Genomic DNA, 13347 nt, shown 5'->3' with positions numbered 1-13347 from the left:
TAGTAGTATCTAAGCGAATTTGAATATAATCATCAAAGGTACATTTGCACATGGGTTCATAGATGTAAACACCAATACTTCTAAACATGCATTCTAATGTCCTTTAGGAAACATTATAAAAGGGAATTTAGTGTATCAAAGGGACATAATGATTTGAAATGCATTTTGTCTTCTTTGGTAAAGAAAATTATTTGCTCTTGAGTTCTTGACTATAGTGAATAAGAAAACCTACTAAAATACAAAAAGTTTATCTTAAAGACATATAATTAATAACAAAGTTTATGTTATTGACACATAGATGATATCGAGTTCAATTTTTCTACAATATTATAAAAACTAAATTTTTAGATGAAGTTAATTTGACCTTACACACACCCTTCTCTATTAATAAAATATATAATAATACCCTCTCTATATATGTATATATAATCTCTTATCTATTAATAAAATATATAACAATACCCTTATTATATATGTAGTAAGCTAATATAGATATTCAAATACATCTAGTAAAAGATACCAAGAAATAGTTGAGACTTGTATTAAAAATGCTATAGATCTAAAGACATGTATTAAAATTGTTATTAAAAATACATAAATATTTTTGAAATTAATATATTTTAAAAATATCTTTCTCAATCAAATAAATATAATCATTCCATTAAAAAAATGTTCCCGTAAATTTTCTTGAAGTATTTGTTCTAGTCAATAAAGTAAAAATCATTATAAACCACATTGACATAAAAACCCAACAAATCATAATCATTTAAGCATTTTAACTTCCACTATAAATAAAGCTTACTTTTTAATATGAGTAATGAGTCCCGCTATTTCGTAGGATATGATTCAAGCCCGCTATCAGCGCAAACGAGGAATAACCTCGGAATTTTCAACAATCATATTTACATTTCCGTCTGTTTTCTGCGGAGAACCGAACTAAATCGTTTACCCCAGCTATTCCTCATATCTTAAGGCGCAATCCAGAGCACATGAAAAATACATTTTCAGCAACGTTAACTCCATGTCGGACGAAATGCTAATTTCGTTCCAATTCATGACTTCAGTCCCACACTCCGAAACCAAAATCCATTGTCTATTAGGAATTAGGTGATGCCCAACTACCAAATGTTTCTGGAATCATACAAACATAACATTTTACTTAAAAATTGAAGGCTTAGTTTATCATCTCAATTCTCCCTCTTCACAAAATTTCTTCTGGTGGGTGACATCCAAAACTTCAAAAGAAAAAGGATCCAAAGGATACCTGCCGTGTTTCATTTAACAGTATAATCAGGTAAATAGTTCTCTTTATATTCCCTTATTTCTTGGTATTGACGGGCACCTAGCAAGCAATCAAGAAAATTTTCTGCAATTTCTGTTGACTTAGAAATTTCTTGAAAAAATTGTGTACTCTTCATCAAAATTGTGGATGAATCGTGGTTCAGATCTATAAGGCATTTTCGGGGATATGTTTCATGTTTAAGAGAAGAACTGAATCTGTCTAGCATATCTACTTTTCTTCGTATATTCAGTCTTGAGACGAGGTCGATGGTTGGGCCGATGTCCATTTTCTTGGCATAATATTAAGTGCTGATGATTTGTGGGTATGGCCTAATATACCTTGATACGGAGAGTCGTGCAGGGAAATTGTTTGGTTTGTAGATAAACACAGAAAGCAGTTTTACCCAAATGCTGGTATATAGATATTGCCTATATTTTCTGCACAGTTGCTTCTGCAACTTTCCGCAGGCATTATGATGGTTTGGTGAAAAAGCAATAACCTAGAAGGACAGTATGCACTATTTACGTCAACAAGAAGTGCAACTTTATTTAAAACATGTCATGGCAAGTGCTCTCTGTTGGTATGTGGGATGACTCACTGCTGTGTTGTTTGTGCATGTGATCCTCATGATCTACAATGGGTTGTCTTGGTGTGCTATATCTTTGAAAATTATCATGTACTTGAGGTCGAAAAACAAATTGTTTTGAAGCTTAGAGAGGATGGTTGGTTTCAAATTCTGCCAGAAGCATCAGTAATCCAAGGCTGCTGCCAGAAAGTGACTTCCAGTCAGAAGGCATAATTATTGTAGCATTCATATCAATTCCTATGTTACTACATAATACTTGAGCCCTGATTGCACTAATAGACGTTGTTTTGCTTTGGGGCTTTATCAAGCATTTAGAGATAGAATTTAGTTCTGAAAGGAAGAAAGGAAGGTCTGAATGTGGAGTGATGCGAAAGACTTATTATCACTTTGGCTTTGGATCCATGGAAAGAAAGTGGCTGCTCCCACTGATAGCCAGTTCTGTGGTATCATTAACTATTTTTGTTGTGGCAACAATCCACTTCGGATCATCTGGGATGGATCCCAATTCATCATATTATGAAAGACGTCATCTCAAGATTATATATGATTCTGATGGTAAAATTTTGGAGTCTGATATAACTCAGCTTCCCCTTAGTGAACTACCCATGCCTCCAAGAATAGCATACCTTATTTCCGGAACTAAAGGAGATGGGCAGAGAATGAGAAGGACTTTACAGGCTCTTTATCATCCGCAAAATCATTATTTGTTGCATTTAGATCTTGAGGCCCCTCCAAGGGAAAGGATTGAGCTAGCAAAATATGTAAAAACTGAGCCTACATTCATGGAAGCAAACAATGTTCATGTTGTAGGTAAGGCTAATCTTGTTACATATAAAGGACCGACTATGATAGCTTCTACACTGCATGCTGTGGCAATTCTACTAAAACAAAGTAAAGAATGGGATTGGTTTATCAACCTCAGTGCATCTGATTATCCACTGGTTACACAAGACGGTAGGCTATCATTCCACATTGTTGTTTTGTGCACCTTTATTTTTAACTAAGAATTGATTTGTAAATGTTGCAAGCAATAATCATTTTTCTATGTCTGAATACTGGTTGTTAAAGCTTGTATCTGCTACAGAGTCACTAAACTTATTTTTTATTGAATCACACAAACATATTATCAAATAGGAATTCTTAAATTTAGAGGATCCAGGGCAGGAAAATAAATAATATGTAGGTTACATGCTTGTAAATAGGAATTACCTGGTTGTTTTGTCAGTGATTATACACATTACATTACACGATTGTGTTAAACTTGGGAATTTTTTTTGAATTCATGGTTTTCATTTTGAACATCATTTTCTATAAAATATGCCTGTTCAAATATAGAGCTATTCTACGTCTGAATTCCCCTGCGCAGGGCTTAAAAAGGTTGTTAATGCATTTATTGTAGGTTGAGCCACCAGACTCATTTAGTTCAGTTTTGTTAACCTTTTGAATGTTGACATCTAGCTGAACTCAATTATTGGACACAGGCGACTTTCATGATAACACAAGTACTACATAGTTGGACAGAGACCTCTTTATCACTACAAACTTTTTTAAACTAAGAAAGCTGAAATGTTGTATTTACATGCACAAAAGAAGTTGACTCCCTGATTGTCATGCAGATTTACTTCATGTCTTCTCTTACTTGCCAAAAGACCTAAATTTCATTGAGCACACAAGCGATATTGGATGGAAATTGTAAGAATTTTAAGATCTCTTAATATTCCAGTTGCATCACTTGTTTGTAAATGTTTAATCTAGAAATTTACTTGTTATGATGTGCATTTTCATTCTAGTTCAATATTTTGGTTGTGCAGGTATCAAAGAGCTAAACCTGTCATTGTAGACCCAGGGTTGTACCAGTCAAAAAAATCTGACATATTTTGGGTTACTCAGCACCGGTCCATTCCGACTGCATTCAAGTTGTTTACAGGTAGTCCTGATTCTTGCATGTCTAAGAAGCTGGACTCTCTTTTCTTCCCTAATTTTATTGGCAGAAAGTTAGTGAATTTTCTGGCCAAGGAAGCCAAGAGTTTGTCAAATATATAATAATGGTTAGGATGGTCTACGATTCATGGATATCTTTTGATATTAAACAGTCAAATCATCCAAATTACATTGTTGATGCTTATAAAAGTTGAATTGTGGAGCAAAAGTTCAAATACCAAAAGGAAAGATCAGGTAAAATATGCAAAATGTTGAGGATAATAATGGTTAGGATGGTCTACGATTCATAGAGATCTTTTGATATTAAACAGTCAAATTATCCAAATTACATTGTTGATGCTTATAAAAGTTGAATAGTGGAGCATATGTTCAAATGCCAAAAGGAAACATCAGGTAAAATATGCAAATGTTGAGGTCTCAGTTTTTTTTCTGGTTATCATCTATGAGCGCTATTTATCTTCTCCAAATGTCCACGTCTGTGCCAAATTGTGACAGACACGATCCTTGAATGGGGGTGGATATCCTGTGCACATTGTTAGTTAATCCTATAATTTTAGAGGGAAAAATGTTTCCAAGTGCAGTAGAAGTATTGTCGCAAGATGTTATAATATAGGGAGCTTTTCTTGGAATCTGGTTCCGTGAATGCTTTCTAAAGGATCCAAACCAAGTGATGCAGCTTTTCCTTTTTGTATATAAACTGGAAGATTTAAAATAAAATTTTCATTGCTTGGATTTTACAATTCTACGGAGGAAAGAATGCTTTGGTTCAGGGTATGGTATTTCACAAACAGATCTGGGACATGGTATTTTGGGCACCACTCTTTTAAAACATCTGAAAAGTTGCAGAAGTTGCAAGTATCGATTAACTTGCTCATTTATTTGTGGGTGAGGTTTGGCAAGTTGAAGGCCAGAACTGCTGATGATGACTCGGTCAGTACATGCTGGAAACTTGCCCAGAACAGAGTTTTGCCAAGTTTTGCCAGGATTTTGGCGAGTCACCGAGTTCAAGTTAAAATTGGATCTGCTGAGATTTGCTGAGTTGTGAGTTTTAAACAATGTTGGTGACTTGTCTATTTTACGGTTTGTAACATTTTATTGTTTCAAACATTTATAAATGTGCTTAATCAATGATACCCAAATTACACAATAATTATTTCAATTTGCAAGAAAACAAAAGTACAACAAAAGATCAAAACTGTTGTCCAATTGGTTTTAACTTTTATGCAATGGATAGAGCCATTGCTTCCACTATTCCACATTGGCCACAATAGGCAATTTTTCCTGAGACATAATATCATCTGATTGTTAAAGGTCTCCTCTTTTAGATGGGTTGCGAGAGTTTCTGCTGTGAACTGGTGGAAATGACTAAAGAAAAAGATTATGACGCCAAAAAGATTGCAAAGTTTGGAAAGTGAAAATAAAATAATTATTATTTTGTTTTATGAATTTACACTGAAATCTGAAATGTTAAGAAAATTCAAAAAATGGATCCAACCTGAACCAAAATGAAAAAACATATAAAGCAAAAAGAACTTCTTGAGAAGGTGTGGTTGCCAACTTGCCCCATGATGAAAGTGGTAGGGTGCTGCACTTTCTCGGATTTTCAACTTGTTGGTTTTCCAAGATCGCTGCAAATGTACTAAGCACTGCCATGTTTGTGGTATGTGTTTTCCAAATGCATTGATCTCTTTGAATTTCTATGAGGAATAAACCGAGAAGAGACGTGTCCCTTCATGGGACATGTCTATTCATTAATATAATAGCAAACTTAATTAGTGTTGTGTGTGTGTGTGTAGATATCATTGTAATTATATTAACTTCTCTTTGATCTCACAGGTTTATCCTACTAAAGCTACCAAAACATCAACACTCCCTCTTAGCTAGGGAGGATAAACACATGACGATATATTAACTCACTATAATATATGAATAACTTTGATCATAAAATATTCAACATTTTGATATCACATTTGATATCATGAGTCTTGGTCTCCCAAAATATCAACATTCGATATCCACCAAGTACTCAAAAAGTTTTGATATCACATATGATATCATGAGTATTGGCCTCCTAGAATATCAACGATATTCACCAAATACTCTTTGAGTAATGGCCTTCTAGAATGCAAGATATTCCCCAAATACTCTGAATAATGGCCTCCCAGAACATTAGGACATGTGATATTCACCAAGTACTCTGTGAGTAATGGCATTTCAGAATATCAATAACATTCACCATGTACTCAAAAATGTTTACAAGGTATGTGCACACACATTCTCATAATGCTTACCATATAAACATCTACTAAGCAAAGTATAATCTATCATGATCTACATAGACATCGTAAGATATCCATCATGATAGAAAATTAAATTATTGTAAGATTGTGACCTTTTAATAACTTTTGCAATTTCAAGTGATGATCATTTGGAAGTCGTCACTTCCTCATGATTTACACAGGGGATAGGCCCATCACATAGTCACAAGATATATTCATGAATTACAATCCTCTTGACTACTACAATTTATTGATTACTGGAGAACCCATCTCGACATGGTTTACTCCCTCTGAATCAATATGTGACCAAGATCACTGAAGGTTGACTAAATCATATCCTCTATCTGCTCCCTCTCTTTCAAAGTTGTGTGAAACGCCAACCTCCCTCTAAATCTCAATCTCCCTCTTTTTCCTACAAGAACATTCTTAGAGAAAATGATCAAGGCACATAGCTCTTATAGTGTTTATAAAAAAAAGGAGAGAGACTACAATAATACTCAAGAATAATAAATAGTTCTTCATTATAACACCATTCCAATAAAATATAAAGTATATTTTGAACATATATGCATATATTCAAACTTCTATATACGTATACTTTAATCTATATTTTAACATTTTATTTCCTTATTAAGACGACATATAATAATCTAAGGTGATCACAAAAATACATGAAAGTGATACTGAAAATAAAAAATACTTCTCATTATTTATTTTCTTTATTTTTCTTTATTTTTCTCTTTTCCACATCTTTATCCACAACCATTCACCTAAATATGTTTGCTGCTCGATTTGTGGTAGTTCCCTTTCCTTTATTCAGTCATATCTTCTCTTCCTTCCTTATATGTTGGAAACTCTATTCATTTCCAAATGCCCCATTGGCATTTCGTGTTCTCGTCTCGGTCCAAGAAGAAAAAAAAAAAACAATCGACTTTCAACTATTAGGGGCTAGATGCACCTCTTCATGAAGGATAACTAACTCTAAGATAATACCCTTCATCGTTCGTAGTCACTCAAGAAGGTTTTACTTGTGAAGTGCTTGTTTTCCATAATATTGAACATTTGCAGAATTTTTGGGTTCGTATTAACATGTCTCATGATGTTTGCAAACATCTTTATATGGTTGATTTGTAGATCTAAGAGCTGGGAATGATTGTCATCGGAATGAACATGACCAATAGCTTGTCGTGGTCTTATCCCCACTCTATTCCTATATACGTGTGCCTCGAGAAAATTGCTTGCAAGCAATTTCTTGAGAATTTAAGCTAACATGATCTAGACTAGACCTGTAATGGCCCCACTATTAAAGTTAGTTTGGGACACGTAATAACGATAAAGATCACAATAAATCTATCTAACAAGCTATCCAAATCGGAATAATTAACATTGTGAATATTCTCCACCAAGTTTCCTTGGATCATAAAGTGACATTCAAAATGAATGTCTTGCACCAAGAGTTATACTTGGATCATAAATGTTACATCTTTCTACTTAATCTTTATTTCCATTATATATTTATATTGTAATTCAAAATTGTTTATTGCACTTATATATATATATATATATATATATATATTTCTATTCTCAAGGTCATTGTATAATGCTAAGAGAACTTACATATGTTCGATGTCTTAATCAGGAATATATATTACCTAAGTTTACCTTTTTGTGTGGATCCAACACTTCGTACTTCGTAGGTAGTCTTCTCACTTGTTTGACAACCAATTTGGGGTCCTATTAACAAAGTCGTTCTTGTCTCACATGGGCGGTCTTGGTTCACCTTTGTGCATTCAATGTTGAGCTCCCTTGTTGATGTGACATCCACGTCACTATTGCCACTTCTGATTGGAATGTGGGGTTTACATCTTATCACACTTCCAACCATGATTTTACCTGGGATTTAAGTGTGCCAAACTCGCTCCACGTGACCCTCGTACTTTGGCCCTTTGTTTGATTATTTCTTTACTTCCTTCTTCATTCTTTCGCTTAGTATTATGCCTGAGTTTGCTGACTATACTGCTGATTCACGTGATCATTGAGCTACGTGTCAGGTATAGATTTTGTTTTAATTATCTTCTTGCCTTGTCCTTCGCAAGTAGTTTATAAACTTTATATGCGCTCCTGCCCTTGGCTAGTATTTAATCCCACTTTTTGTTATATATCCTCCTTCCTTGATTTGATCAACCCCATTCATATAGGTGTACTTTTTGTGGTCGTGAGTTGTGACTCCTCAAATTGTGACTTATTAATTATTTGATTATCGATTATGTTATTATTATATGTATTATAATAATTATATCATTCATTTTTTGAATGTGGGCATTTATTAAAGGTAATATATTAAATATAATATATTCAGCAATTTTATGGATTCTTATTACATCAATGTAAATGGTTGACATTGAAATGATTAATTGTTTATTAAGAATGAACCAAATACATCTATTTGTATTAAAATAAGAGTTATTATTTACATTAGTCATAGGTCACTATGGGGTTATGACAAGACCCCAATGCTTGTTGAAATCATATGTTTGACACGTGAATCATTCATTGTAACCCATCCTGTTTTAAAAATATTGCCTCTCCATACCTATTCATGCAAATTGTCTACCGCTCTCCAAGCATAAACTCCCTTTTAATTTTGAAACAGATAGCACTATTATGATTGAATAACACTTAGGCTGTTCAATCGATGCAACACATTGACAGTGACCAAAGGGGAGAAGGAATGAAGGGCTCGAATTCATGCCAAGTTTTCATGTGGCTGCAATATTGAATCTCTCTGCAGGGAAAAATATTGAATCTTATAATTAATCATCCCACTTTTGTAATGAATCTTATTGCCCCTAGTCAAATAGTTTATAAGCCTTCCTTGATCTTGCATATGGTGATCGTGTTTTGAATAACTAGGATCGTTTGGCATTTAATCAAGCAATTTAGAGGCCATGGAACCTGTAGTCACTCTATCAAATGCTTGATTCTTTATTTGAAATGGTGGTGGAGTTTGAAATTGAATGTTCTATTATTCACTTATACATTTGCTGTTTAGCTCTGATACCATGTTGGTTTTCTGAGATCGCTGCAAATGTACTAAGCACTGCCATGTTTGTGGTATGTGTTTTCCAAATGCATCGATCTCTTTGAATTTGTATGAGGAATAAACGGAGAAGAGACGTGTCCCTTCATGGGACATGTCTATTCATTAATATAATTAATATAATAACAAACTTAATTAGAGTTGTGTGTGTGTGTGTGTATATCATTGTAATTATATTAACTTCTCTCCAATCTCATAGGTTTATCCTATTAAAGGTACCAAAACATCAACACAAATCACTCCCATTTTGAAAGTAATATGGCACTGCACTTGGCCACAAACTATCCTCTTGCATATTTTTCCAAAATACTCATTTTCAGTTTTAGCCTAGTGGGCATTTTAAGAACTGATTTATATGCGCTTTGTCATATGTCAATTCTCAATATTGTTTGTAGCTGACATATTTCTTGTGATGATCACCTAACTGTTGGCATAACTAACTGGTAGACAGACCGATAGAATTAGTTATCAAAAGAGTTGTCATTGATGTCAAGGCACACATAGGAACCAAGACCGGTAGATAGGATCGATCGACAAAGCACATTGATGTGACTTTAGTGCACAAGGGTGATCAGAGAAGAGAAAAAGTGTGGGCCCAACAAAGGCGAGGATAAAGGTGATCCACTTAGATGAAGTATGCTAAGTGAAGTCGGCATGAGCAAAAGGATGCCAAGCAGAAGGGAAAAGTAGATGGACTAGTGAGATAGTTTGGCCATGACAACAAAGTGAGCATGGAACAAAATACGTGTGACTGCCTAGTCATGTAAAGGGTAGGAGTGCACTCAAAGCTGCATTTAATGGTGATGGGGGATTATATTGAGAAACAATCGAAAGAATTTAAATCATCGCGGACACATGACACCCATGACTCTTGAATTCTTTCCAACAAGAGCAAATCATCGTAGACACATGATACTCGTGACTCTTGTACGAACATATGCTACATCTAACAAGAGTAGCGCACTATTGGAACGGGAAGCCGAGCTAGTAGTAGGGGTGAGAATTTAAATTTTGAATATGTAGATTAGGGCTTCCAAGTGAAGTTGGAAGAAAGTATAAAAGGAGACAAAGTTGAAAGAGGAAAGGTTAGATTGCCGAGTGATTAGCTAAAGAGCCAGAAGAGTTGAGCTAAGTGGAATCTGAAGGAGTGAAGGAGAGTGTTAAGGAAGAAGTCACCTTCAAAGAAGTTATAGTGTTGAGGAGAAGCTAGTAAGCATAGGCAACACAAGGTTATTGTGGCAAGAGCGAGGAGAGCCAAGCCCACAAGTGATTGTGGTCTGAAGTTGTAGAGCCAAGAGAAGGTAGAGCATAGTTCCACACAAGTCAAGAGAGCTGAAGAAAGATCTATTTCAAGCTCAATGTAGTAACTACTTGTTAGATCATTTCCTGTTGTTTACTAATCTTTACAACAGTAAATCTCATCGAGGGTGGACCCTAATAGGTTCTTTGTACAAATCCCCTAACAGGGTGACACATTAACTTGTGTTCTAAAGTCCTTTAACTAGGTTGCTCCTAACAGGGTAAATTTTACTAGGTCTTATCAAAATCCCTTAACCCGATGGCACTTAACAATGTCTTTTTGTAACTTCTAATAGGAATAAGCTCTTGACCAGACACACTTCAGGAGAGTGCAAGCTTTGTGAGGATCGACTCACACACCGTGGTTTTTATTACGAAAATAGATAAGTTTCTATTATTAGTTAATGGTTATCTATTTGTAATCTATTGTAAATCTTAGACTGTTTCTAATATTAGTTAGTCTGTAGTTATCTATTATCTTTCATCTTTCTTTTAGCTAGAATAGAATGTTTCTATTCTTTACGACCATTTCCTAACGAAACATCGTTTTATTCTTTTGTATATATTGACCTCTAGGTCTCTGTTAATATTAAGAAAATATTTATCAATTACTTTGTAATATGGTATCATAGCCAATTCTTTGAATTTTTTCAAAAAATATTATAATTTCTTGTTTGAAATTATCAGAACAATATTTTTTTCGTAATTATTTTTTGTGATATTTGCTTTTTACGACTATTTTTCTGCAACTGCCGTTTGTTTTTTTGCACATTTCTGCCATTTTTTGTGGTTTTCTTGCAGTAGGGCTTTTTTTTTCGAAACCCTAATTTTCTGTATCGAATCAATTTTTTTTTATAGATTCTTGGTAAGTTTTTCAAGATCTCAATTGGGTTGTCATCTTCTTTTTTGGGTGCCTCGATTGTTGAGCTAGTAGATCCAGAAACTAACAACATATTCTTTCTCGGTTTTTTGAGCTCTCTTCTGGGTACCCCTTCAAATTTTCTTGGTCTTCCATTTTTTTGCCTTGAAGTATGTAACTTCATAGTTTTTCACGCTTTTCATCAAAAACCATGGTATGGCATCTTTGACTAATATTCTGCTCGAGAGCAATTCAAAATTCAATGGTTGGAATTATGGCACTTGGAAGTAGCGGATAATAGCAATTTTTGAATATCAGAATACTAATCAAATTGTTCTGGGTGTTACACAACGTCTGACTACCCTTGGTACTGATTAGGATACATGGGATCTGAATAATTGGGAGGCGGGGATGCTTCTCAAATTATCCATAGTTGATGTGTGCTCTTTTAGATTCCATCTGACAAGACAGCTGTCGAGATATGGGCACATCTCAAGAATCTTCATCGACAAAAGCAAAGCTTTCTTTTTCAAGAACACTCTATTTTCTATTATCATGGATGAGTGAACATTGCTCCAGGCTCACCTAAACAGGAATCAGGAAATATTTGATCAATTGCTTGCCATTGGTCGCAAGATGGAGGAAGAGGACATTGTGGTTATCACTCTCCGGAGTTTACCCAAGTCTTACAAGCTTTTTATCAAGACTCTCAACATTATGTCTTCTGGTGTTGATTTCAAGTTCACGGATCTCTATAGACTTCTGCTTCAACAAGATCGCTGGAAACAATAGTTTGGTAGCAGTTCCAGCTCCACCTCCACAGAGTAAGCCTTTGCTGCTAAATCCTTGCAGAAGGATAAAGGCAAGTCTCAACAGAAATCCTTTGCTCCAGATTTAGAAGGTTCCCAGAAGAACATTCAATGCAACTATTGCCATAAGTTTGGTCACATGAAGGTTGAATGTCAGAACTGCTTAGCTGCCCAATCTAAGCAATCGGGTCCATAGCCCAAAACAAACAATGTAGAACACACTAAGCAGATGAAATCTGCCTTTCATGTCTTGATGGCTAAAAGACCTATAGATCATGTGAAGTTGTCTACTTGGTACATTGATTCAGGGGCCTTTCGTCATTTCACCCATCAAAGAGACTAGTTCACTGATTACCATACTTATTCAGATTCTGTTATTTTTGGTGGTAGAGAAGAGTACGCCGTTGTTGGCAAAGGAAACATTAAGATTATGTCTGTTGGGAGGAATCTCATTTTCCTCGATGTGTACTACATTCTAGGGTTGGAACTAAATCTACTCTCAGTCAGTCAGTTGCTGCGACATTTTTCACAGTTGGATGTCACCTTTAGTTCATATCAGTGTAGCATCATTGATAGGACGACTTAGTCTATTGTTGCAGTGGGTCTTGAGGATCATGGTCTTTTTCGACTTACTGATTCTGGTGATTCTCGGACTTAGCTATGACTGCAAACATTCTCACCAAGCCTTTTGGTCCTGATAAGTTTGTTAAATTTAGAGGACAACTTGGTGTTGTGGATAGATTAACCATTAAGGTAGGGTATTACGATAATAGACAAGCTTCTATTATTAGTTAATGGTTATCTATTTTTGTAATCTATTGTAAATATTAGAATGTTTATAATATTAGTTGGTCTGTAGTTATTTGTTAGCTTTCTTTTAGCTAGAATAGAATGTTTCTAGTCTTTATGATCATTATCTTCGGAAACATTGTTTTATTCTTTTGTATGTATTGACCTCTAGGTCTCTATTAATTTTAAGCAAATATTTACCAATTACTTTGTAATAGTTTTTAACTTTTTACTCTAGCTTGGTTTCTAGGAGATAAATAGTGTGTTATGTGTTGCTATTTTCATATTCTTCGTTTTAGCTTAATTCTGACTGATTAAGTAATAACCAATATAAACCCGTAGATAAGTGTGAAGTGTGATTTAGCGTAAAAAGTTGAAACCAGTGAGTACATTGATTCACCAC

At 34.7% G+C, this 13347-nt stretch overlaps 1 protein-coding gene across 1 annotated transcript in view; it reads left to right on the top strand.

Moving 5' to 3' along the window:
- Positions 1-758: 758 nt before the first annotated feature.
- The window catches only part of LOC149578115 (beta-glucuronosyltransferase GlcAT14A-like), a 30168-nt gene continuing 17579 nt past the window's right edge, over positions 759-13347 (top strand). The window contains exons 1-3 of the mRNA XM_089827578.1: positions 759-2822; positions 3485-3560; positions 3680-3795. Coding sequence (XP_089683704.1) covers positions 2234-2822; positions 3485-3560; positions 3680-3795 — 781 coding nt within the window. The 5' untranslated portion in view covers positions 759-2233. The remainder of the gene's footprint in view (positions 2823-3484; positions 3561-3679; positions 3796-13347) is intronic.

This window comes from Cupressus sempervirens, chromosome 1 (assembly GCF_028749045.1).
Source record: "Cupressus sempervirens isolate cs-2001-9-10 chromosome 1, ASM2874904v1, whole genome shotgun sequence".
Lineage (NCBI taxonomy): Eukaryota > Viridiplantae > Streptophyta > Pinopsida > Cupressales > Cupressaceae > Cupressus > Cupressus sempervirens.
Note: the sequence above shows the minus strand (reverse complement) of the source record. Positions and strands in the feature narration are given on the sequence as shown.